The sequence below is a fragment of the Vombatus ursinus genome, unplaced genomic scaffold, assembly GCF_900497805.2.
Source record: "Vombatus ursinus unplaced genomic scaffold, bare-nosed wombat genome assembly UNPS02001287.1, whole genome shotgun sequence".
In the NCBI taxonomy this organism is placed as follows: Eukaryota; Metazoa; Chordata; class Mammalia; order Diprotodontia; family Vombatidae; genus Vombatus; species Vombatus ursinus.
Genome location: NW_020941065.1, coordinates 12,058,731 through 12,081,113, shown reverse-complemented (window position 1 = coordinate 12,081,113; position 22,383 = coordinate 12,058,731). Strand labels below are relative to the sequence as shown.

Below are 22,383 nucleotides of genomic sequence, written 5' to 3'. Positions count from 1 at the left end.
TAGGTTCTTAGCGTGTGCTGTGTGTTTGGCTGGTTCAGCCTTGTTCCGCAGCTTCTTTAGGTGAAATGTCTCAATGTTTCAAGGTTCTCATTGTTTAACTTCCCCTCCCACTTTGATACAACTGCATTCATTTTTCCCAGTAGAAGCTCTGCCCACTTGAACGGCAGATGCAGTCAAGCCTTTAGTGGCTTAGAAGGGATCTTAAATTGAACAACTGTAGTAAGTCATGCAAAGACTCTTAGCCTATTACTAGCAACAGACAGAAAACATGAGATGGAACACCAGACATGTTCATTTAAAAAAAAATTTATTAAGAAATGTCTCCAATAAATAAGTGCCTTAATTACACCTAAACAATTAGCCGGCCATATCACTAAACATCACATTTACTAGTAACCACGGGAGATCTGAAATTGAGCACGAGCCAACAAGAACTGGACACACTCTGTCTTGTGTGTTATGTCTTAAGAGTTTACATGGAAATTCTTCCTGAAAAGTCAAACTCCCAACATTCAATAATTAAGCACTTTAGAAATTTTTGCTATTTATAAATAAAGTTAGTTTCCAGAGAAAGCTCTCTGAAAATATTCTAAATGTTTACCTACATTTCATTACACTTTTACAACCGAAAAGGCCAAAATTTTTACCTTAGCCGAGCTGCACGTGTTCCCAGCCCCTTTCAGTCTGGCCCCTTCGTCTACCATTTAATTCACCCTGAGCAACGTCACCGTGACCCTTTCCAAATGGAAAGCATAGTATAATGTTTATTTTTAATCCCTGGAATACCTGATCGGGTTTACTAACAACACAACCTACACGTCAGCATCCTTGGTCCCAGCGCTTGCTGTGCATTCAGGCTCAGTTCCAGGCAATTCTGGGACGACCGTATGGCTAGAAAAGAGAGAGCAGAAATACCACTGAGCATTCCCACCATGGGCATTAGAGAACAACTCTCCTTAAATTCAAGGTAAACCACCCAGAAATCCAGAAATAAAAATCCAGAAGACACAACCGGGATGGTGAAGCGGCTTACATGAAGGGACTGGGAAGAGAGCAACAGACAGAGAGAAGATGGGGCAGGGGCAGGGTGGTTGTGATAACTGACTCTGAGCATGGGAAGAGATCAGCCCAGGTTGGCGTGACCCCCAAGGAGAAAACTGGGCCCAGGGGACAGAAGTTGCAAAGAGACAGATGAGCCTTGGCTTGAGGAGTGAGTGGCATTGAGGAAGAGGAACATTCTGCAGGCGACACAGTGCCCGCACCAAACGCTGCCCCGGGCAGAGCGCTACCTTGGACTGAAAGCCGCGCTGGCTCATCAGGCGCGCCTCCTGCTCAACCAGTCCCTCCCATAACTGGTCCTCGAGCCTGGCCTCCGCCTCCTCCTTTCTCTGCTGCTCGAGTTCTTCCTGGTTGTGGAGACGGCGCTCTGCGACCTGAGGGGCAGACGATGATGGTCAGACCCAGACCGCTGGGCCCGCACAGCATGGTCAGACCCAGACCGCTGGGCCTGCACAGCACATAGCCCAGTGGCCTCGGGGCCGGCTCAGGGCCGCGCTCACCTGTGACTCCAGCTCCCGTCTCCAGATCGTTTTCAGCTCCACTTCTTCTGCTCTTCCTCTCTGGGCCTCTTCCCTCGCCTCCTCCAGGCCTCGAATCAGCTGCTCGCGGCACTTCAGGGCTTCCTGCTGCGCGCGCCGATTTAGTTCAATCTTTTCTTGGAGCTGATGCTGTCTCTCCGCAAGAACCTGTCCGTGGACAGAGAAAGGAACAGCTCGCTGGAGAAGCCCGATTCCAGAAAATGGAGGCCAGAGGGCCTCCGACAGAGCTGGGCCAGGCCCGTCCCAGCCAGAGGGCGCGTCGACCAGGCGCCCTCCCTACCTCTTTCATCAGCCGGTCTCGAGCCTGCCTCTCTCTCTCCCACTCGGCCTCCCTCTTCTCCCACATCCGCTTGGCCTCTTCCCTGGAGGAGAAGATGAGCGTTAGCATCACCTATCCTGATCAGTCAGAGAACAAACGAGTTCAAAGGGCAGCGTTCTCGGCATTTGTTTTACTTCTGGGCCCACAAAGTCGACTTTAACCTCCCAGTGCTCTAAATCAAATCTCCAAAGGACAAGACTGTAAAAACAGCCAGCATCTTCAGAGGGAGTCTTCCATCCAGGCCTGTGTGCACGCTCCACACGTGAAACCAAGAAGCGTTTGTGATCAGCAAGCTAACACAGGACTCCCTTGATAAGAGCTTGCTTTCCTACAGGTTTCCCAATGCACACAGCGCTTTCCTCAAAACAACCCTCTAAAGCAGATGCTACAAACTGTTATTACTCTGATTTTACAGAGCAGGAAACTTGAGGCTCAGGCGGTTAAGTGACTTCTCTAAAGTCACACGGCCTGAAAATGGCAGAGCCAGGTCTTCTGCATCTTAGTCCGCTGCTCTTTCCAGCACACTGGGCTGCCTTCCCCTTTAAATAATCTAAAAACAAACAAGCACTTATTAAGTGCCAACTGTGTGCAAGGCATTGTGCTGAGTGCTGGGGATACAAAGAAAGGCAATCAGAGAGCCCCTGCCCTCAAGGAGCTCCCAGTCTAATGAAGCAAGACAACACACACACACACAAACACATACAAAGGAGCTAAATACGGAATAAACTGGAGATAACTAACAGAGGGAAGGCATGAGCATTATAGGGGTTCAGGAAGGGAAGCCAGCGACGCCCGGGGCAGGGAGAACGTTCCAGCCTTGGGGGACAGCCAGAGAAAGCGCTCAGAGCTGAGAGACGGAGGGTCTGATGGGAAGATGGGCCAGGAGGCCAAGGTCCTAGGACTGAAGCATGCTCGGAGGGAAGCAAGAAGAATGGAAAGGCATGAGGGGCCAGGGCAGGGAGGGCTTTGAATGCCCAAACAGCCACAGGGAGCTACTGGATTTACCGAGTAGGACCTGATCAGACCTGTGCTTTAGGACAGTCACTTTAGAGGCTGGGTGGAGGATGGCTTGCATCGGGGAGAGCTCCCCCAGCAGCTATGGAAGCTGTCCAGGGAGGAGGCAAGGAGGGCCTGCACTGGGTAGGGGCAGGGTCAGAGGAGAGATGATCCAAAGGCAAAAGCGGGGGGGCCTTGGCAAATGACGCCGCGCTGCCAAACAGAGCCCAAGGGAGGAGCTCGGCCCTCACCTGTACAGCAGCTGCAGCTCCGCTTCTCGCGCCCTCTCCACCTCCAGCTGGTCCTCGATGACTTGCTTCATCCACGCGGCATCCGCAGCTGCCTGCTCCCGCCGGGCTGAGTCCCGCCGCTGGTCCTCGTCTTCCTTCTCCAGAAGGGCCAAGAGGATCCGTCTGTCCGCCTCCTGGGAAAGGCCGGGATGGGCTTCAGACATTTCCCTGCCGTGCTCTGCGTGGCCGCAGACTCCCTGGGGACAATGCCCAAGTCTGGCCAGTCTCCATATCACCCGGGGTGCCTCGCACTGTGCTCCACACAGTGGGGACTCAGGACATGAATAAGCCAATGGTTTCCCGCAACGTGCCAAGAATGAAGAGCACCAATGGGTGAGCACTTCACAACCCCCGACCTCAGCCCTCGAGGCCCTGCTCCCCTCCCTTAGTGAACCACCGTCAGGGAAGCGGGTGTCACCTGACAATCCTGGAGCACTCGGGGAAAGGGGCAGGGAGGCCATGGCTACGTAAAGACTGGCGGGGCCTCTTACCAGCTCCTCTTGAATCTGCTGGGTGCGTCTGTTCAGCTGAGCGTTGTACTGGTGTCTCAAAAAGCGTCTGAACAAGAAAGGAAACACAAAGTGTATCGAGCCTTTTAGAAATCAGTTCTGCCTGGAGTTCTGGGGAAAACCCATGCTTCGCTATCCTTTGCCTGGTGTGTGAGAGCTAGTAATGGCTCAGACCCGGACGCCATCCCCACCCCCCAGCGCGTACCCCAGCTCCGCCTTCTTCCTGCACTCCTCCATGTTCCTCCTCTCTTCCTCCAGTAAGCCCAGTTCCCACTGGCGCCTCAACAAGTTCTCTTGTTCTTTCTTCAGTTTTGTTGCCTGTTGCCATAATAAAAATGAAGTAAAGTGATTTCTACCTCCCCTCTTTGAACAGCTCAGTCGCTGGCAAATACAAAGGCAGTAGCATCTAGTCAGGGCCATTAGGACCACACCCCAAGGGGCAGGGAAAATCAGCCCGGTGCCAGATCAGCAGAGAACTCTCTGAAGGAAAGGGACCCTGTCCTCCTCTCTCCCACCAGACACAAGCGAGGTCTCCTATTCATGTTCTCATCAGCACAAGAACTTGAGCTATCTAGAACCTTGATTCAGACTATTGCCAGGTCTCCCAACAAGCTACACTAAAAACCTCCTAGTAGGTTTCATCATGGCCCAGAGGTGATCCAATGCCTCTTGAAGGCCAGGCCAGTGGAACACAAGTTCAGGAATTTTTGATTAACCTGAAAAAACTCTGGATATGGACGCAGCAGCCAATGTATGTCTATAGTCCAAGGACCAGCCTGGCTGAGTTCAGAAAGAGGCATTACCAGACAGTCATAAAAACGGAAAGTTTTTAGCTACAGCAAATGTCAAAGACCATCAGCTTATGACACGGAGGGTTTGCGATCTGTGTCAACAGAGGGAGACCCCACCCCCAATGAAAATGCAGAAAATTAAAGAAATGAATCACATGTACATGCATGCGTATGTATACACGTCCATACATGCGTGGAGGAAAGCAGAGGTCTAGGGGAAAACTACTCCAGGTTCGAGGCCCCCTCAAATTGTGGAAGCCGGCACAGGGGCAGAGGCGGGGGTGGTGAGCGTCCACGCCTTGCCTGGGCACACGGGGCTCGGCCCTGCCCAGGCTCCTGCCGCTGCCTGCCCGCCTCGGGGGCCCCTTCACCTCCAGCTCCTTCAGCCTGAGCTCCTCCATCTGCTGGCGCAAAGCCTCCGCCTGCTGGCTGTCCTCCAATCGTCTCTTCTCTTCTGCGCGGGTCATCCGTTCCATGGCCTCCCTTCTGGCCACTTCATACTGGTTTTCAAACTGGATTTTTTCCTCTTTCTCGGCAGCTTCTTGCTAGACAAGTCAAACAACCAACCAACACCACTGAGTGGGGTGAGAGATGCCAAGCCAGGCCCAGCAGAACAGAACCCGACACAACAGACGCAGGACAAGCTAAAGCTAAGGAGACAGCAGCAGCGTCACTCCGCGTCGACGTGCGCGCCTGGACGAGGAACAGGCCGTGACTCGACGCCGCTCTTCGGCGGCATCAGAGGAGCAGGCGTGCAGCCCAGATCTGTGGAGGAGACCGAGGTTCTGGGCCTGTTTCTGCCCTGTGAAGTCTCCAACTCTCTCAGGTGCAATGTCCTCCCTTGTAAAGTAAGGAGACGCTCCTTTTGCTACCTTCCTCACGGGGTGGTTGTGACAAACACACTTTGGACACCTTAAGAGGTCACAGAAATGCACATTCTTCTCCTGACTGCCCGCGAAGGGGAGGAGGGAAAAGCTCTGTAAGGCCCCTTCTCACTCCTACAAACATCCCGCTTCGGGCAACAAGGAGTCCACTTGCTCCCCAATGCCCCACGGCCCGAAAGCCTGGGTCTGCTCCTGTACCTTCACCTAACGCTGCCTGCGGCATGATCTATCATAATACAAGCCCAATCTGACACGGACCCGAGCGCGTGAAGGTTTGCGGGGGGATTCCCCAATGCATGTGGTTTACGTGGCACTCACAGCCTCCTGGTGGGTTAGGGCTCGATCTAGTATCATCTCTGTCTTACAGGGGAGGAAACTGAGGCTCCACAAGGTGAAGGAGCCTGCTCGGACCCAGAGCCAGGAAGTGAAGGAAGCAAGTTTTGAACCTCGATCTCTCCTGACTCACTTCCAACACACTGTCTCCACCACATCACTTCCTTCAGTGAGCTGCGTGGCTCCTGCTCCCTCCCTTGAAAACTTGGGACGCACTCCAAGAGGCAGACGCAGGCCCTCCGTACCTGTTTTCTTTCTGACAGCTGAGATTCCCAGGAGTCGACCACATGTTTCCTGTGAAGAGCTGATTCGATCTGGAGACAGAAGAACAGCAGGAGGGTCAGAGGGCAGCTCCTCCCACTCCCCCAAAGCGTCCAAGAGCCCCAGTTGGGCTCGTACTCAATCACGATGGCTTTCCATGGGGAGAGGAAAGAAACAGGGTCTGAATGCCAGTGTTCCAGAAATTGGAAAGGCCAGTACAAAGAGGCCAAAAGCAAGGTCTGGGCTGCCTGGGGAAGCTGCGATCTGTTATACCCTCGAGCACAGACGAGGGACCACTTCTCAAGGATTCTAGAGGGGGGACTCATAAACTAGGTAGAGGTTTGGAGCAGATGGCCTCTGAGGGGCCTTCCAACACAGAGACTCAATAAATCAATCGATAAAAGGGAGACTCCAAGTCTACCATTCTATAACTGCAAATGTGCACAAAACCTATTAATTCAGATGGAACTGAAGCTTAACTCATTATGGAACGAAAACAACGTTCACTTCAACACCTTTTTTCGAGGCACACCATTCAAATGTCAAAAACTACTTGATTCAAACTAGCAGGGGACACAAATTAGAATAAGTTGGGCAAACTCAGTTTATCTACATGGGAAAGAGAACGGCACGATCCCCTCAGCTTTTACCTGTCGAAATCTGGGGTTAGTCTTCTTCCAGTGTTCATACAGAAGTTGTTCAGCAACCTGTGAAAAACATGCCACAAATGAGATGTGGCGAACTCCCAAATTTCAGCAACTAACAACAAACACCAGCTAAACTGGGGAAAGATCTCCAGCTCCCACTTATACTAGTGCAACAATCCTTTCACGGGTATCCTATTTCCATCATTCCACTCCGGAAGGAAGCAATGATAGCGACCTATCTGTGCAGAAGTCTCCATCAGCACTGATGAAAGGGCCTACTCATAGTCATGAGAAAAGGTGGGCTAGAAGTCTGGCCCAACACAGATGCCCTGCTCCATTCAGAAGTCTTTCAAAGCACTGAGCAGGAAGCAAAAATACTTAGGACTAGCAAATCACCATGGAATACCATCACCTTGGGAACACTGGAAATGGGAGCAAAGGGAAATTATTCTAAATGTCATTATGTAAACCAGATGTTGCCACGAACACTTTGATCGGCTCTCCTCTTGAAGAACTCGAAGCTCAGACAAGTGGAGGGCCCAGGAGCGGGCATGGCCCGCCGCCCCCCTGCCCCGCCTGCGTGCCCCCAGGTACCGTTTTCCTTTCTTGTTCTCTTGCCGACTTAAGTTTCTCGCTTCTTTCTCTCATGTCGCTCTCTCTCAAAGCCACATTCAGCCTCTTCTCTTTCAGTTCTTTGGTGAACTGATTCCTCTCCTCTGACAGCAGTTTACAGAGACGTTTCTGTCGTTCTGCCAAACTCTTTTTCTTTTCCTCCTTCAGTTTCTGCTGTTCGTATGCTTGCATGCTACTCAAGAAAAAGATCATCAAGATTAGCAATAGAATTGTGCAAACTTTGCTAGGACAGTGGTCTCCAAAATGAGGAGCGTAGCCCCTAGGGAATGCTCAAGACGGCCCAGCAGGGTGCAAGAAGGCAATTATTCTTATCAAAAAAATAAGAAATTAGCATCATTAAAACGTAACGTAGCTGGTCCCTGTGTGTCTCCTCCTTGGTCCGCGTCAGAATTCACATACGATAAATTCATGGGGAACCATGAGGGAAGAGGAGGAGTTTCACAAAGCACATGGACTGACAGCAGCACCCTCACGTGTTCATGGGCTGTCCACATCTTCCGACTTACTGCAGTTACCATGTTTGTGGTCAAATGGATTTAAAGATTATATTACATAATTTTAAGTCATTAACTGATTAACTAATAAAACTAAGCCACAAAATGGACACATAATTTAAAAAGAATTCTGCAAAGAAAAGTGACTGAAGATAATACTAATAATATGAGTCTGTTCAAAATTAGAAACGGCAGAGCTGACACTTCCTATTTTCGCTATGGGCTCGTCAGCCATATTACAAGGGAAAAACAACGGCGATCTAATCAGGTCTGACAAGGTCAGCCAGGGAATTTGGAAATTCTCAAGATTATCTGAAATATTTATATCCACTATCATTAATAGTGAACTTGATCGCGAATGTATGTCACGTCTTGAGATACAACTTATGGTGATACAAAATCACCATGATTGTAAGACATTTGAAAACTAGGCTTTTACTGCTGAAAATGTCACCTATAAAAACTGATCTGCTCATTTTAACTTGGAAACAGAATTTTCTAACCAGCTTAAGAATCATCCGGATGATTCTGGTTGGCCTGAACCCATACGTTAAAAGTATCAAAATCTCAGTTCTTCTGATTAATTTGCCAGAACTGATTGGCATCAGGAAAGACGGAAATTTACTAGTTGAATTACAACAATAACTGGTGGAGAGGATGAGAAAAAGTGGGAAGGGCCCTCAGACGTCACTAGTCCAACCTGTTCACTTAACAGCTGTAGAAACTGAGGCGGAGGGAGGCAAAGGGACCTGCCCGAGGTTGCCCAGGGAGTGTCAGAGGCAGGATTTGAATCCAGACCTTCTGCATCCAAGCCACTGCTCTTCCCACTGTACCATCCCTCTTCCATTTGAATCGATGAATATCTGTGAGGTGTCACTTTTCACAAGGACAACCAGCACACCCAAGTAACAGAACGAACTGAATTTAGTACCAGACTTTCAACTTGCAGAACCACAATGCATTAAATCAAGAGTTTTAAGAAACTTTAAAAAAAAAAAACATTCTTTTTTACTGTGAACATATCAACAGAAACATTTTAATATACAAATACAAGAGGAATGTATTGAGAAATTGTGGACTCTGCTAAGTATGTTTTTTTAAATTTAGCACAGCAGTAACCTAACCGCTCTGTGCATCGCCTTTTTGTTTTCTTCTCTGCATTTTTGTCTTTTTTTTTTTTTTTGGCTAGGCAATGGGGTTAAGTCAATTGCCCAGGGTTCACACAGCTAGTAAGTGTCATGCATCTGAGGCCAGATTTGAATTCAGGTCCTCCTGAATCCAAGGCTGCTGCTCTATCCACTGCACCACCTAGCTGCCCCCTTCTCTGCACTCTGAAAGGTTTTCTTGATGCCCGTCTTTGGCTCCCTATTCCTACCCATTTTCTCAGCCGCCTTCCTCTAAAGGGAAGCTCTCCCTGGCAACAAATATGTGCAATTACAACAAATCAGTGTCATCAGCCACGTCTAAGAACGTGGAGCTCCTTCTGCACCTGCATGCTTCATCATCAGCCTTCTAAAGTCACTGACAGGCCACTGCCTGGGTCAGACAGACCAGCAAGCAATCAAACTGTTCTCACTAAAAAGTATTACTAAGAGTGAGGGCAATTAATTGTTAGTAATTAGTGCGAACAAAAGGTTCTCGGTTCCAACGATAAATAAAATGATTTTAATGTGTTATTTATTTCATCTTTATTTCAGCATTTCAAATTCCTTTTGTGTCCACTTTAAAACGAATGATCTCTCGCAGTACAACAGTACATGCGTAGCATTTATAAATAGTCACAGGCACCCATCCTGGGGTATTCCTGACAGGGTGCTGGAAGGCCACTGCTCTAGAAAAGGCGACCTGCCCTTCGAGTCTCTACCACAAGCATCTTATGGCCACGGTGTCTCGGCCAGGCCAGAACCACCCACGATTACCTCTTCTGGTAGCATGTTCTTGAGCTCCACTGGGCCTGTTTAGAGCTCCAGACATCAAATTCTCTGAAATAGCGGCTGTTGATATCCCACTGCTGCCGAAATTGGGCTTCTTGCTCTCGTTGTCGCACGATCTGCCTTTCGAGCGCTCTGTTGCGGGTTGGCCAGCAGGACGGCATGGTAGGTAATGCCATCTGGGCAAAAAGGACAATTGAGGGGAGGGAGTTAATTACTGCAGGCCTGACGCTATGCTCATCACATAAGTCTTGTCCAATCAAAAGAAACAGGAGATCAAAAGACGTGGATGGTTTGGTGGCCTGCAAGCTAGAGGGGAAATGGGCATGACGCAGCAGCCCCCAAAGTCACTGTGCTCTCAGGCCCTGGACATAGGACAACAAAGGGGACACTCCCACTGTCCTGGGACCTGGTCAGACTGTGCTTGATCCCAGGTGCCCCATTTTAGGAAGGGCACTGACAAACTGGAGTGTGTGCATGGGAGGCCGTGCTCTGATGTCGAGGTGAAGAGTGTCCGTGAGCCTATGCCATGTAAACATCTGCTCAAGCAAATGAAGATGCTGAGCTCAAAAAGCAGAGCAGGGAGACCAGGAGAGCCGTCTTCACGATCAGAGAGGCTCTTAGGAAGAAGAGGGCGCGGACTTGTCTGGCTTGGCCCCAGAGGGCAGAATCATGGTGCAAAAAGGTAAGGAAGCTTCGGTTCAACATAAGGGAAAAAATGCCTCAGCCATCGGAGCTACCCAGACGTGGAACTGGCCATCACAGGAGGCAGTGACAACATGTCACTAGATACTGTCACGCAGAGTAGAGGCCCACATGTCAGGGGCGCTTTGAGGGCCTCCTGCACACATATGGACGGGATCAGACAGCTCAGTCTGCCCACGAAGTTGGCCACGTCTGGTTTCCAGGAGCATTATAAAGCCGCACCCTACATGAAGGGCAGAATGCTCCTCTTTCCTCATGACACCCTTTAGGTGACTTCTGGTGTTTATTTTTTCTTTAATGAAATGTCCTTAAGTTACCAATTCATGGCAAACCCAGAACATCAACATGATCATTATACACCTCACTACTACACCACAACCTAAGAAAAACCAGCATTTCAGGTGACCCAAAGGGCAAAGCAAAGATGCTCAGTGCATCTAAGAAGGCTGATGAGGAACAGTGTAAAAGACATCATGTCCCAGACGTGCACTCTGGACTAAGAGGGGCAGACCTTTGATGAGAGAATGGATACAAGCATCCACAGAACAGTAAAAGAGCCAGAAGAGGCCATCAGCGGCATGGACAGACGCTCTATGGGTAATCTAGAGAGGGATCTGGGCAGAAGCCATCAATGGTGAGGAGTGAAGGTCGTGAGCCCCCCCACACAGGGGAGCGCAGGACACGATGCTCTGTGAGAACCCGACATCCATCACCTCTGAGACACTCGCAGACTGGAGGGAAATGTCCCAAAGTGACAGGAAGCAGGAGTGGTTCAGAATCGCTATGGTCTGACTCCTATTTCTGAGCTGTATTATTTGACTCTAGGGGAAAACGGCTTAAGGCTCATCAAAGGAAGATACAACACTAGGGGCCGTGCCGTGGTGAACTGTCCATTCTCACTGCCTATTAAGGTGAAACATCCAGTTGCGTCTTTGCTCAAACCGTGCCTTTCGGACTCCCCGCCTCCAGACTTGGAGGTTGGCCTCCACCGTGACTGAACACTTCTGCTGGTTTGCCCTCCTCCCCTGCCCCTACCTGTAGCTGTTAAGTAATTCCTTCTTTCTCCAATCCCTCCCAGCGTCTAGTGTAGACTCTGACTCGCTCCCTATTCCATTCCGTCTTCTACGGGAGTTATTATCTGAATCCTGTCTCTGCTACCGGGCAGGAAGTTCTTAGACAGAAAGAATTCCATTTTATTGGTCTTTGTTTTTCCTCTCAGGACCCAGAAAAGGGCTTTGGATACAGCAAAGCAGCAAGATATAGTGGAAAGAACACAATGGACCTGGAGTCGGATGCCGGTGTGAGTCTTAACTCCCTCACCAGCTTCCTGTGTGACTGTGCCGAGTTACTTGACCTCTCTGATTCAGTGTATTCTTTTACAAAAAGGGGACCCTAAATGCACAGCCTGCCACCTCACAGGTCCCTTGTGAAGAAAGCCCATGTGATACAGAAATGTGAGCTACTATTTTACATGCTGTGATATTATTTCCAAAGTATTGAAGCTCTAGTTAAAAATGAGACACGTAGGTAAGAGAGACTGTGTGTCCATTGAGGTTGGATGCAGAATTTTGGTTAAATGTTAATTGAGTGATTTTGTGGGGAAGACAGGGTTTTTTGTTTATGTAATTGGGGAGGCTCTGATTTCACTGGTCCAGGGGATCCCCTCCCAAGCCCCTGAGAATTTCCTCCCCTAAAGTAGGTATGTAACTGTTCCACAGCTAACAGTCTCAGAGCACTGCCTGGCACACTGAGAAGCACCCAACAGCTCAGTTCATATAGGCCTGAAGGTCCATAGCCCTATATGTGCATTGCCTCATCTTATTTTCCCAAAGAGCCTTGGGAGGTAAGTGGGGTTGATCTGGGGGCACAGGACCTATGATTTCACTGGTAGAGTAAACTCCCAGTAAAGAAATTCCTTCTGGAAGAAACACGACTGCACATAAGCTCTGTTCCTTAGAGTCCCTTTCCTGTCTGCAGAAACCTCTGCCTTACACCGGCTCTTCTTGGTAACTCTGGGGAAACCCAACATGCCTCTCTTCACTCTTGGCTAGACTCCCTACTCCCCCCCCCCTACCCCCCAACTCCTCCACACCAGCTTTCTTGCCTGCCACTCTGGTATCTTCTCCTCCTACCCTCACGCCCTTTTCCAGCTCCCCTTTATGTTTTCTTCTCATCAGAATGTAAGCCCCGCACCGTGCCTGAAATATAAGTGCCCCTATCCTTCTCCTGTGCCGCCCCCTCCCCACACCCCACCTCTCGTTGTAAGGGGAGTACAGGCCACAATATCATCTCCTGGAGAAAAGGGGAAGAGTTTGGAGGGTTGACCACCTGGCCTTTCAAACAGGCCAGAAGAGACCCGAGGAAGAGATCTGGCATTGAATCCAGGCGGGGTTGCTCACTATCCATGTGACCTTGGACAAGTCAGTTTCCCTCTCTGGGTCTCAGTTTCCTCATCTATTAAATAAGGAGACTGGACTAGGTGAAGCCCAAAGTCTATTTCAGCCATAACATTCTGTGTTCATACGTTCTAAGTGCTCTCCCCGGCCCCACAAGAGATACCACGAGACCAGACCTTCAACACATTTCTTCTCAGGCACTCCCATCTCCAGGCTACGGAAGCTGGCATGAAGGCCCCAAGCCCAGGGCCATCACAAATGGGCCTCTGACGCCTTTCAAGGCCGGATATTCCTCTGCTAAGAAAAGTACCCTAAGAGCCCATAGAGCTCGAAGGGCTACCTAAGATCATCTAGTGCCTCATTTTACAGATGAGGAAACTGAGGCCAGGAAGGCAGAGTATCTTGCCTAAAGTCACCCAGGAAGTAAGAAAAATGGGATTCTGAACTCAGGTCCTTGGAATCCAACTCCAGTACTCTCTCTTTTATGTCACAGAGTCAGCCCAGAATCTGTCCAAATCACCTGGCTGTCTCTCACCAAACTCTCCAAAACGCGAGTTGATTTTTCTGTGCTTGTGTCAAACTGAAGCTGCTCTCCTCCTGACAAGACGTGTACTGAGTCGATACTAAAACGGCCTCAAATATGAATAGAGCTTTATGTATTTTATCTAAGGGGCATCACTTCTTTCTAACGAAGCACAAGTAGAGTATGTAAATAATGATGTGTGTATATACACATATGTAAGTACACATACATACATACGTATATACATACAGAGATAGATGTCTGCCTGTCTCTCTCTATATATGTATGTATGTTTTAAAATCACAGTATTTTAGGGCCTGAAGGGACTTTCTCTATCAAATTCAATCCTTCATCCTAAACGAGAAAATAAAAGCCACAAAAGGGCCAGTTCAGCATCAGAGAGAGAGTCAGTGGCAAAGCCAGGCCTAGAAGAAAAACCACCACTGCCATGTCACCAAACCTAAACCCTGGACGTCTCCCTTCTGCTCCTCCTCACGGGCTCCCGAAGGAAGCCCCCAACCCTGACTGCTGACTGGCATATTACAAATTTGAGCTACCCAGCCTCAACTGGGCCCTCACTGCAGCAAGGCAGTCCTTTACTCCTCCTTAATTGGTTCTTCATTGGCCCCCCGACAGCAGCTAGTTTAACCTTCTTTCCTCTCACATTCTCTCCCTCTTCTTGGGCTTAGCTAAGGACTTGCCTACTACTACTGAGAAAACTGACGGAACTCCTCCCAATTACTTCATGTCAAAATCCCTTGATGTCATGTCCTCCCCTCTCCTTTTTCCTATCTCCTCCTCCCTTCTCTAGCAGATTACATCCTCAATCATTCCCCCTTTCTGGACTCGTCATCTTCTACCAACTGGTTCCCTCCCTACTGTCTTCAAACACACCTGTCTTCCCACCCTAAAAAGACCTTTAGTTGGAGGGGATGTGGGAAAACTGGGACACTAAATACACTGCTGGTGGAGTTGTGAACTGATTCAACCATTCTGGAGAGCAATTTGCAACTATGCCCAAAGGCTTTCAAATTCTGCATAGCCTTTGATCCAGTGATACCATTGCTAGGTCTGTATCCCAAAGAGATTAAAAAAAAAAAGGGAAAAAATTGTATAAAAATATTAATAACAGCTCTTTTGTGGTGGCTAAAAATTAGAAATTGAGAGGATGCCCATCAATTGGGAAATAGCTAAACAAGCTGTGGTATATGATTGTGATGGATTATTATCGTCCTGTAAGAAATGATGAGCAGGATGATTTCAGAAAAACCTGGAAAGACTTACATGAACTGATGCAAATGAAGTGAACAGAACCAGGAGAATGTTGTACACAGTAACAGCAATATTGTTCAATGAAGAACTGTGAATGACTTAGCTCTTCTCAGCAATACAATGATCCAAGGCAATCCCAAAGGACTAATGATGAAGCATACTCTCCATCTCCAGAGAAAGAACTGATACTGGCTAAATACAGACTGAAGCAGGCTATTTTTCACCTTCTTTCTTTCTTTTTTTTTTGAGTCTTCTTGTACAAAATGACTAATATGGAAATGTTTTACATGATTGCGCATATATAAACTACATCAGACTGCTTATCGTCTCAGGGAGGGAGCAGAGGAGGGAAGGATAGAATTTGGAACTCAAAACTTTTTTTAATGTTAAAAAAATTGTCTTAATGTGTAATTGGGAGGAAAAGTAAAATATTATTTTTTTAAAAAGACATTCAAAAGAACCCACTTGGCATTCCGTCAATCTATTGCCCCATATAGCTCCTCCCTTTGTCTACACTTCTTGGCCCCCTCCCCCCCACAAAAAAGCCATCTACACTTGCTCCCCTGGCTTCCTCTTCTCTTACCCACTTCTCAGCCTTTTACAGCAGGGCTCTGCTTTCTCCAGAGTTACTGGCGATCTCTTACCTGTCAAATCTGCTGGTCTTTCTCAGTCATTGGCCTTGCTGACCACCCTCTATTCCTGGATACTCTCTCCTCTCCAGGTTTTCACAACCCTACTCTCTCCTGGTTTGTCTCTTACCTGTCTGATTACTCTTTCTCAGTCTCTTCTGCTGATTCATCATCCATATCTTGCCCCCTGACTGGGTGTTCCACAAGGATCTGCCCTAGGTCCCCTTCTTTTTTCCTTATATATCAGTTCTTAACTTTTTTGTGTGTCATAGACTCCTTTGGCAGTCTGGTAAAAATTACGGACTCCTTTTCAGAATAATGTTTTTTAAATCATTGAAGGAAATGGTTAATTTCAGTCACAGGTCAGTGAAAATAAAGATGTCATTTATTTTCCCATTCAAGTTCAAGGAGCCCTGAAATCTATCCATTGATCTCTTGGGGAGGGGAGGGGAATCAATGAATATCAGGTTAAGAACCCCCGCTCCACACTGTCTCCTCTGATAACCTCACCAACTCCTAGAGGTTTAATCACCATCTCCACACAGATAACTCTCAGATCTATACATGTGGCCCCGATCTCTCCTCCAAACTTCAGTCTGGCACCACCAACTTGCCTATTAGATACATCTCCCTGTTGTCAAAGGCATCACCATTCCTCCAGCCTGCCAGGTTTGCAATCTCAGCATTAGTCTCAACTCCTCACTTGCCTCCAAATCTTACTGTTTCTGCCTTCATATCTTTTCCATCTACATTCTCCTCTCTACTCACATAGAGACCACATCGTTCAAACCCTCATTATCTCTCGCCCAGATCTCCCAATCGGTCTGTCTACTTTAAGTCTCTTTCTACTGCAGCATAACCTACACATCAACGCCAAAGCATTCTCCCTCCTCATCTTCTCCTGGTTTCTTTTAAGTCCCAGCTAAAATCTCACCTTCTACAGGAAGCCTTTCCCAGGCCCTCTTAATTCTGGTGCCTTTTCTCTCTTAGACATTTCCCATTTATCTGGTACACAGCTTGTTTGTATGGATGTTTACTGGTCGTCTCCTCCATTAAATTGTGAGCTCCTTGAGGGCAGGGACTGTCTTTTGTCTCATTTTGTATCCTCAGCTTAGCACAGTGCCTGGCACATAGTAGGCACTTATATATGTTTACTGACCGACTGAAATGTAGATCTGGTTATGTGATTTCCCTCCACAATCAACTCCAGTGGATCTCTAATACCTCTAGGCTAAAAACAAACTCTTCCTAGCCTTGAAAGCCTGACTCCAGCCTCTTTCCGGCCACACTGGCCTTCTCTGTCCCCCACACAGGACACCCCACCTCCCATCTCGGTGCCCTCAGGCCTGGATGAGCCCCGTGCATAGACCATCCTTGTTCAGAGAATCCTCTTGCATTAAAATGCCATCCTCTGCATGAAGCCTTTCTTTATGTCCATAACCAGGTTCTCTCCCCCCCTAAACTACCCTGTATTTAAGTTCTGTGTATGGATATGCATTTATTAACTTTTATCTTCATGCTGTATGTTCACTGTAGATACCCGTGTTGGCAGCTCCTCCCTCAACCAGGAAATGTGTCATTTGTATTCTTAAGTCTACAAACCCCTTTCCTCACAGTCCCCCTAGAGAGGAAGGTCATGGAAAGTGCTCCCATCCCTATTTTAAAGATGAGGAAACTGTATTCCAAGAAGCAAAGTGACTAAAACATGTAAGCCTGGGGAACTCCCTTCCTCCATAGACTGCAGTCAGCCTATGACTTAGTTTTAATCAATCAATAAGCATTTGTGTTTCAATCAATCAATAAGCATTTATTGAGCACCTACTATGTGCCATGCACTGTGCTAAAAAGTGCTAGGGATTCAAATGCAAAGGCAAAAAACCCTGCTGTCAAGAAGCTCCCAGTCTAATGGAGACAACACGCAAAATGACCGGATACAGGATCAACCAGGCAGGATCTATAGAGCTGGGTCCCACAGAACGGATCGGGATGGGGGTTGGACCAGATGGCCACTGGGGTCCCTTCCAATTCTGAAATTCTAGGACTATCTACTCTACTACGCCGGCCCCTTTACATTAATATAAGGTGATTTTGGGGGGTGGGGTCCAGACTTACCATTTCATCCGTGTGGGGAACTTTTTGGGGTAGGTTTGTTTTTATTTAAAAATTTTTTCTTTTCTATTCTAAATTCTCCCCTCCCTCTACTCCCTCCCCCCTACCCCCCACCCCCACACTGGCAGGGCACTCCTAATATGGAAACTCTGCCCCCACCGATGCAGATCAGTAATCGATGCCTCCTTCAGAATCTTAAAGAAGCCCAGTAGTGACAAGTGATTCGCCAGCGGTCATGTGTCAGACGCAGGACTGAACTTTTTCAAGTCTTCCTGACACCAAGGTCAGTCCTCCATACACACCATCAGTGGGTCAAACTCAAAAGAGAGGGATCTCTGCCAGCAGCAGACTTACTTAGAAAACTACAAATCAACATTTTCTAGGTTCTGTTGTATTCTTACTTCTTTTGTTAAACATTTCCCAATTACATTTAAGTTTTGCCTGCGGTGAGTTTGACATGTGCCCATGCCACCTCTTAGAGCAATTCTATTAACATGAGATATGATATAATGTGATGATATAACATAATTTGGCATAATATAACATAGTAGGACTGAGATTCTCAGCTCTGGCATTCCACGTCAGAATAGAAGAAACCAAGGCCTCTGGTCCAAGCCCCCGTGTGCCTAGATTACAGGTACTTATGTGGCCTCCCAGTCCCTCAGGGCCTTTCTCTCAGCCTGCCATTCCAGACTCCAACTGGAGAGAAGTGACTATTAAATGCTAATATTGGGCAATACTCAAAGAGAGCAAACAAGATGCAGAGCCTTCCAGCTCTGATACTCCATGCCAAAGTAGAGGAGACTGTAGAACTATGGTGTCAAACTCAAAGAAAAATGATTTCTGCAGCTGCATTTTGGCTTAGAAAAACACAAATTAACATTACCTGTGTTCGCGTGCATTTTTATTTGTTTTGTTAAACCTCTCCCAATTAGATTTTAGTAAGATTCTGGCCAGGCCTGACACCTCTGCTTTAGAGACCCTCCAGTCCAAAGGTTTGGACTGGAATCCTCTGGCGGTCATTCCGGTGAAACTTGTGGGCGTCTTTTCAGAATTATGCATAAAATAAACTGTATGGGTTTACAAAGGAGACCAATTTTACTGAAATACAGTTACAAAAATACTTTTATTTTATTTTTTTGCTTTTTGGTGAGGCAATCAGGGTTAAATGACTTGCCCAGGGTCACACAGCTAGTAAGTGTCACGTGTCTGAGACTGGATTTGAACTCACGTCCTCATGACTCCAAGACTGAGCTCTATCCAACCGCACCACCTAGCTGCTCACTAGAAATACTTTTTAAAAACCAAACCAAAGTCCAGTTCCAAGTGCACAGAAAAAACCCCGCCCTAGTCTGGCCCTGGCACAACCTGACCCTGGGTACTTCTCCTTCCCTGGGGATCTTCAGCCTGCTAGGTGTCATAGGGTCCCATGTGAAACCTGGAGGGGCCATCTGCTCCAAACTCCACTCTCTTACAAAGAGAATAACCCAGGACCAACAAGGGTAAGTGACCTGCCCGAGATCATGAGGGAGCCATCAGTATGTTGTGGTGGTCATAGTGCTGAGTCTGCAGTCAGTTACTCCTTCGGTCACCCTGGGGAAGTCCCGTGCCCTCTCGGCCTCAGTTTCCTCCCTGATAAGATCAAGGTCTCCAAGGTCCCTACTAGCTCTAAGAGAACGGTGAGAGAGACACTAGGTCAGTCACTCCAGTCCCTGGGTGAGAGTCCAAAGCTACAGGACAGTGGGAAGAGGGTGAGATCTGGAGTCAAGGTTGGGTCACTCAGACCCTCAGTGGGCATCTTATCCAGTGCCCTCATTTTACAGATGAGCAAACTGAGGCCCAAGGGATGAAGTGGCCTCTCCCAAGGTCACACAGCTGCCAAGAGCTCAGAGATGACCAGGGACATCTCCACATGTCCAGAACAGAACTTCCTCTCTTTCCTTTCCCTCTCTGTCAAGGGCCAGACCATTCTTCAGGCACCCAGTGCTGCCACCTCACTGTCATCCTCAGTTTCTCACTCTCCCTCATCCCACACAGTCAATCAATCTGTCATGGTCTCACCATTCCAGCCTGCATTGCCCCTGGTGCCCGGCACGTCTCTCCCGCCACACACCACTCCCTGAGTTCAGGTCTTCCAGGTCTTATCTGAATCACTACAAAGTTTTCTAATTGGTCTCTTTGCTTCTAGTACACAGCTGCCAAAGTGATTTTCCTTAAGCGTAGATCTGACCATGTCACTCCCCTACTCAATAAACTCCAGTGGCTCCCTATTGCCTCTAAAGGTAAACTTCTAAAAACCCTTCACAGCCTGGTCCCAATTGCCTTTCCAGCTTCCCCCACCCCCTACCTTCCAATCCAGCCAAACTGGCCTTCTGTCCCTTCCATAGGATGCTCCATATCCAGTCTCCAGGCCTTTGCACTGGCCATTCCCCATCCCTGGAATGCCCTCCCTCTTCCCCTCTGCCTCACAGAACAGCTCAAGCAGCACTTCTTACATGAAATATTTTCTAATACTCCCAAGTGACAGTACCCTCCCTCCCAAACTACTTTATGTTTCTTTGTATTTATTCTCTTCAGATTTATTCTGCAAGAGAGTTTTCTCAAGTACTGAGACGTTAAGGGAGTCACCCAAGGTCACACTGCCCCTGTCAATCAGAGATAGAACCTGAATGCAGGTCTTCCTGTTCTGAGGCCAATTTTCTACCTTCAAGCCCTGTTTCTTCTCTGGCAAAGAAGGTGCTGATCTGCCCTGCTACAGGGATCTCCTCCTCTGGGAGTTCCCTGGACCAATGAATTCCTAGGTCCATCCCTAGCCCTACACTTCTACAAGGCACCCTGAAAGTCTTAGAAATAAACTGCCTATGCTACAAATTTACAAAAACAACATTGGAGGAAAGCTTAGCTATTTAAATTTCTTTTACACTGTTGTGAATTTCACATAATAAGTTTTTAATGTTAACAGACACACCCCCACTGTTAGGCATGACACATGCAACAGTGTCTGGGTGACACCTCCTCAGCCCAGTGGATCTGTGGAGGGCGGCCCCTGATCTCTCTACACTGAACTTTTTCATGTCAAAACTGTCATGGACTGGGGCTGCTTAGGGGGCCCAGTGGATAAAGCACCGGCCCTGGATTCAGGAGGACCTGAGTTCAAATGCGGCCTCAGACACATATAATACTTACTAGCTGTGTGACCCTGGGCAAGTCACTTAACCCTAGCCAAAAAAAAACTGTCACGGTTGCTGCCAGGTGTGGTTCTCCGGATGACCCGAAGACAGGAGTACACACGAAATCGAAGTCACTGAGCAGCGACTGATGGAAGTTTTCACAAAGTGAGAAAATCAACTAGAGTGCACAACAGTGGGTTTGAATTTTAATAAGAAATACTTCAATATTTTAAATGAACCTCTCAAAATTTTTCGGTTAGTTCACAATATTTAAATTTCTTAAATTACTAAAGCTTAATAAATGCTTGTATATTAACTAAGGAAGGATTCGAACCCAGGTCTCTTGACTCCAACGTCCACGCTAGTTCCACTACACCTTGCCTCTCAATGCCATCTAGCCTGGCATTGAAATGACCCTCAAAGGCCACTGAGGTCAACCCTCTCATTTTACAGATGGAGAAACCGAGGCTCCGAGAGATTAAGAAGTTTGCTGAAGGTGATAAAGGTATCACCTCTGACTCCAGGGATCTATTCTGTGTCCCATTCCTGTACTCCCTGTGTGTCCTTGGGCAAGCTGCTTCCTTTCTCTGGGCCTCAGTTTCCTCCCCTGTAAAATGAGGGGGTTGGCTCAAGACAGCTTTTAACATTCCTTACAACTCTAGACCTCGCCGGGCCTCAGTTTCCTCCTCTGTAAAATACCAGGGTTAGGCTCAGTGGCCTCTACAGCCCAGCTCCGGATTATGATCCGGTACTATTACTCTGTGCCTCAGTTTCTCCATCTGTAAAACAGAGAAGGGGTGGGCCGGATGTGACCTCCGAGGTCCATTTCAGATCTAGATTATTAACCTACAACTCCTCTGGGCCTCGGTTTCCCCATCTGTAAAATACCTGGATTGGTCTTGATAGCCCCTCCCCCTCCGTGGGCCTCAGCTTCCCCATCTATAAAACGCCAGGCCTGGTCTCCACGACCCGCCTTCGCCAGGCCCCTCCCCCTCTCTGGGCCTCGGTTTCCCGGTCTGTAAAACCAGGCTTGGCCGCGACGCCCCCTCCCCCACAGCCCCGCCCCTCCGTGGGCCTCAGTTTCCCCACCAGCCTAGGCCGTGACGCCCGCTCCCTCCGTCGGGACCCTCTCCCGGCCTGGGCCTCGGTTTCCCCCGCGAGGCCCCCCGCGTCCCCCCCGACCCGGTCCCGCGCCCCGCGGCCCAGCCACCGCGCGTCGGCCTCACCTCGGCGCTCCTCCGCGGCCTCAGCCGCCGTTTCAGCCGGCTCACAGCCTCTGCCGCTAAGCGGCGCGCTCTCCGGCCGTTGTCAAGGGGACGGATGACGTAGGACGGCTGGCGGCCAGGGACAAACCTCGCGCGGACGCGTTTCCTTTGGCTGGGTCACAGACGAGAAGCGGAGCTCCGGCTGCCACAGCGCCCCCTAGCGGGAGGCGGCCGGGGAAAAAGAAAGGAGGCTGGAAGTGAGGCAGCGTGGTGGTGCTCCCTATAGGACCTTCCATCTCCTGACTCCGCGCCTTTGCACAAGCCATCCCTCAGCCCCCAGTCCAGGAGTGGGGAACCTTCACAGGATGGAAGCTCCTCGAGGGCAGGGTCTGTTTTGGTTTTGTGTCTGTATCCACCCAGGCACAATGCCTTGCACACAGTAGGTGCTTAATAAATGTTTATTTAACTGAATTGAATCCCTCCAGATATCAGAGGGAGAAAAAGTGAGCGGACCCAGGATCAAATCCTCCTTCTGATTCATAGCACCTCTGTGACTTTGGCCAAACCACTCCCCCTCCATTGCCTCAGTTTCCTAATCTGGAAAGTAAGGGGGTTGGATTGTAAGTAAGCCAACACCCAACCAAAGCACGGGGCATCTGAGGTTTTTTCCAGCCCAGTGTCTCGGCTT

At 48.6% G+C, this 22,383-nt stretch overlaps 1 protein-coding gene across 1 annotated transcript; it reads right to left on the bottom strand.

The window, feature by feature from the left end:
• Positions 1-290: 290 nt before the first annotated feature.
• On the bottom strand, positions 291-21,781 carry TCHP (trichoplein keratin filament binding). Its single transcript, XM_027862006.1, has 13 exons — positions 21,717-21,781; positions 9,675-9,865; positions 7,223-7,433; positions 6,632-6,688; positions 5,966-6,034; positions 4,875-5,048; positions 3,918-4,030; positions 3,695-3,761; positions 3,165-3,337; positions 1,879-1,960; positions 1,560-1,745; positions 1,290-1,433; positions 291-891 (listed from the first exon to the last, which is right to left on the bottom strand). Exons 2-13 carry the CDS (start codon positions 9,863-9,865, stop codon positions 859-861), a joined length of 1,500 nt encoding a protein of 499 aa, XP_027717807.1. The 5' UTR covers positions 21,717-21,781; the 3' UTR covers positions 291-858.
• Between the last annotated feature and the right edge of the window lie 602 nt (positions 21,782-22,383).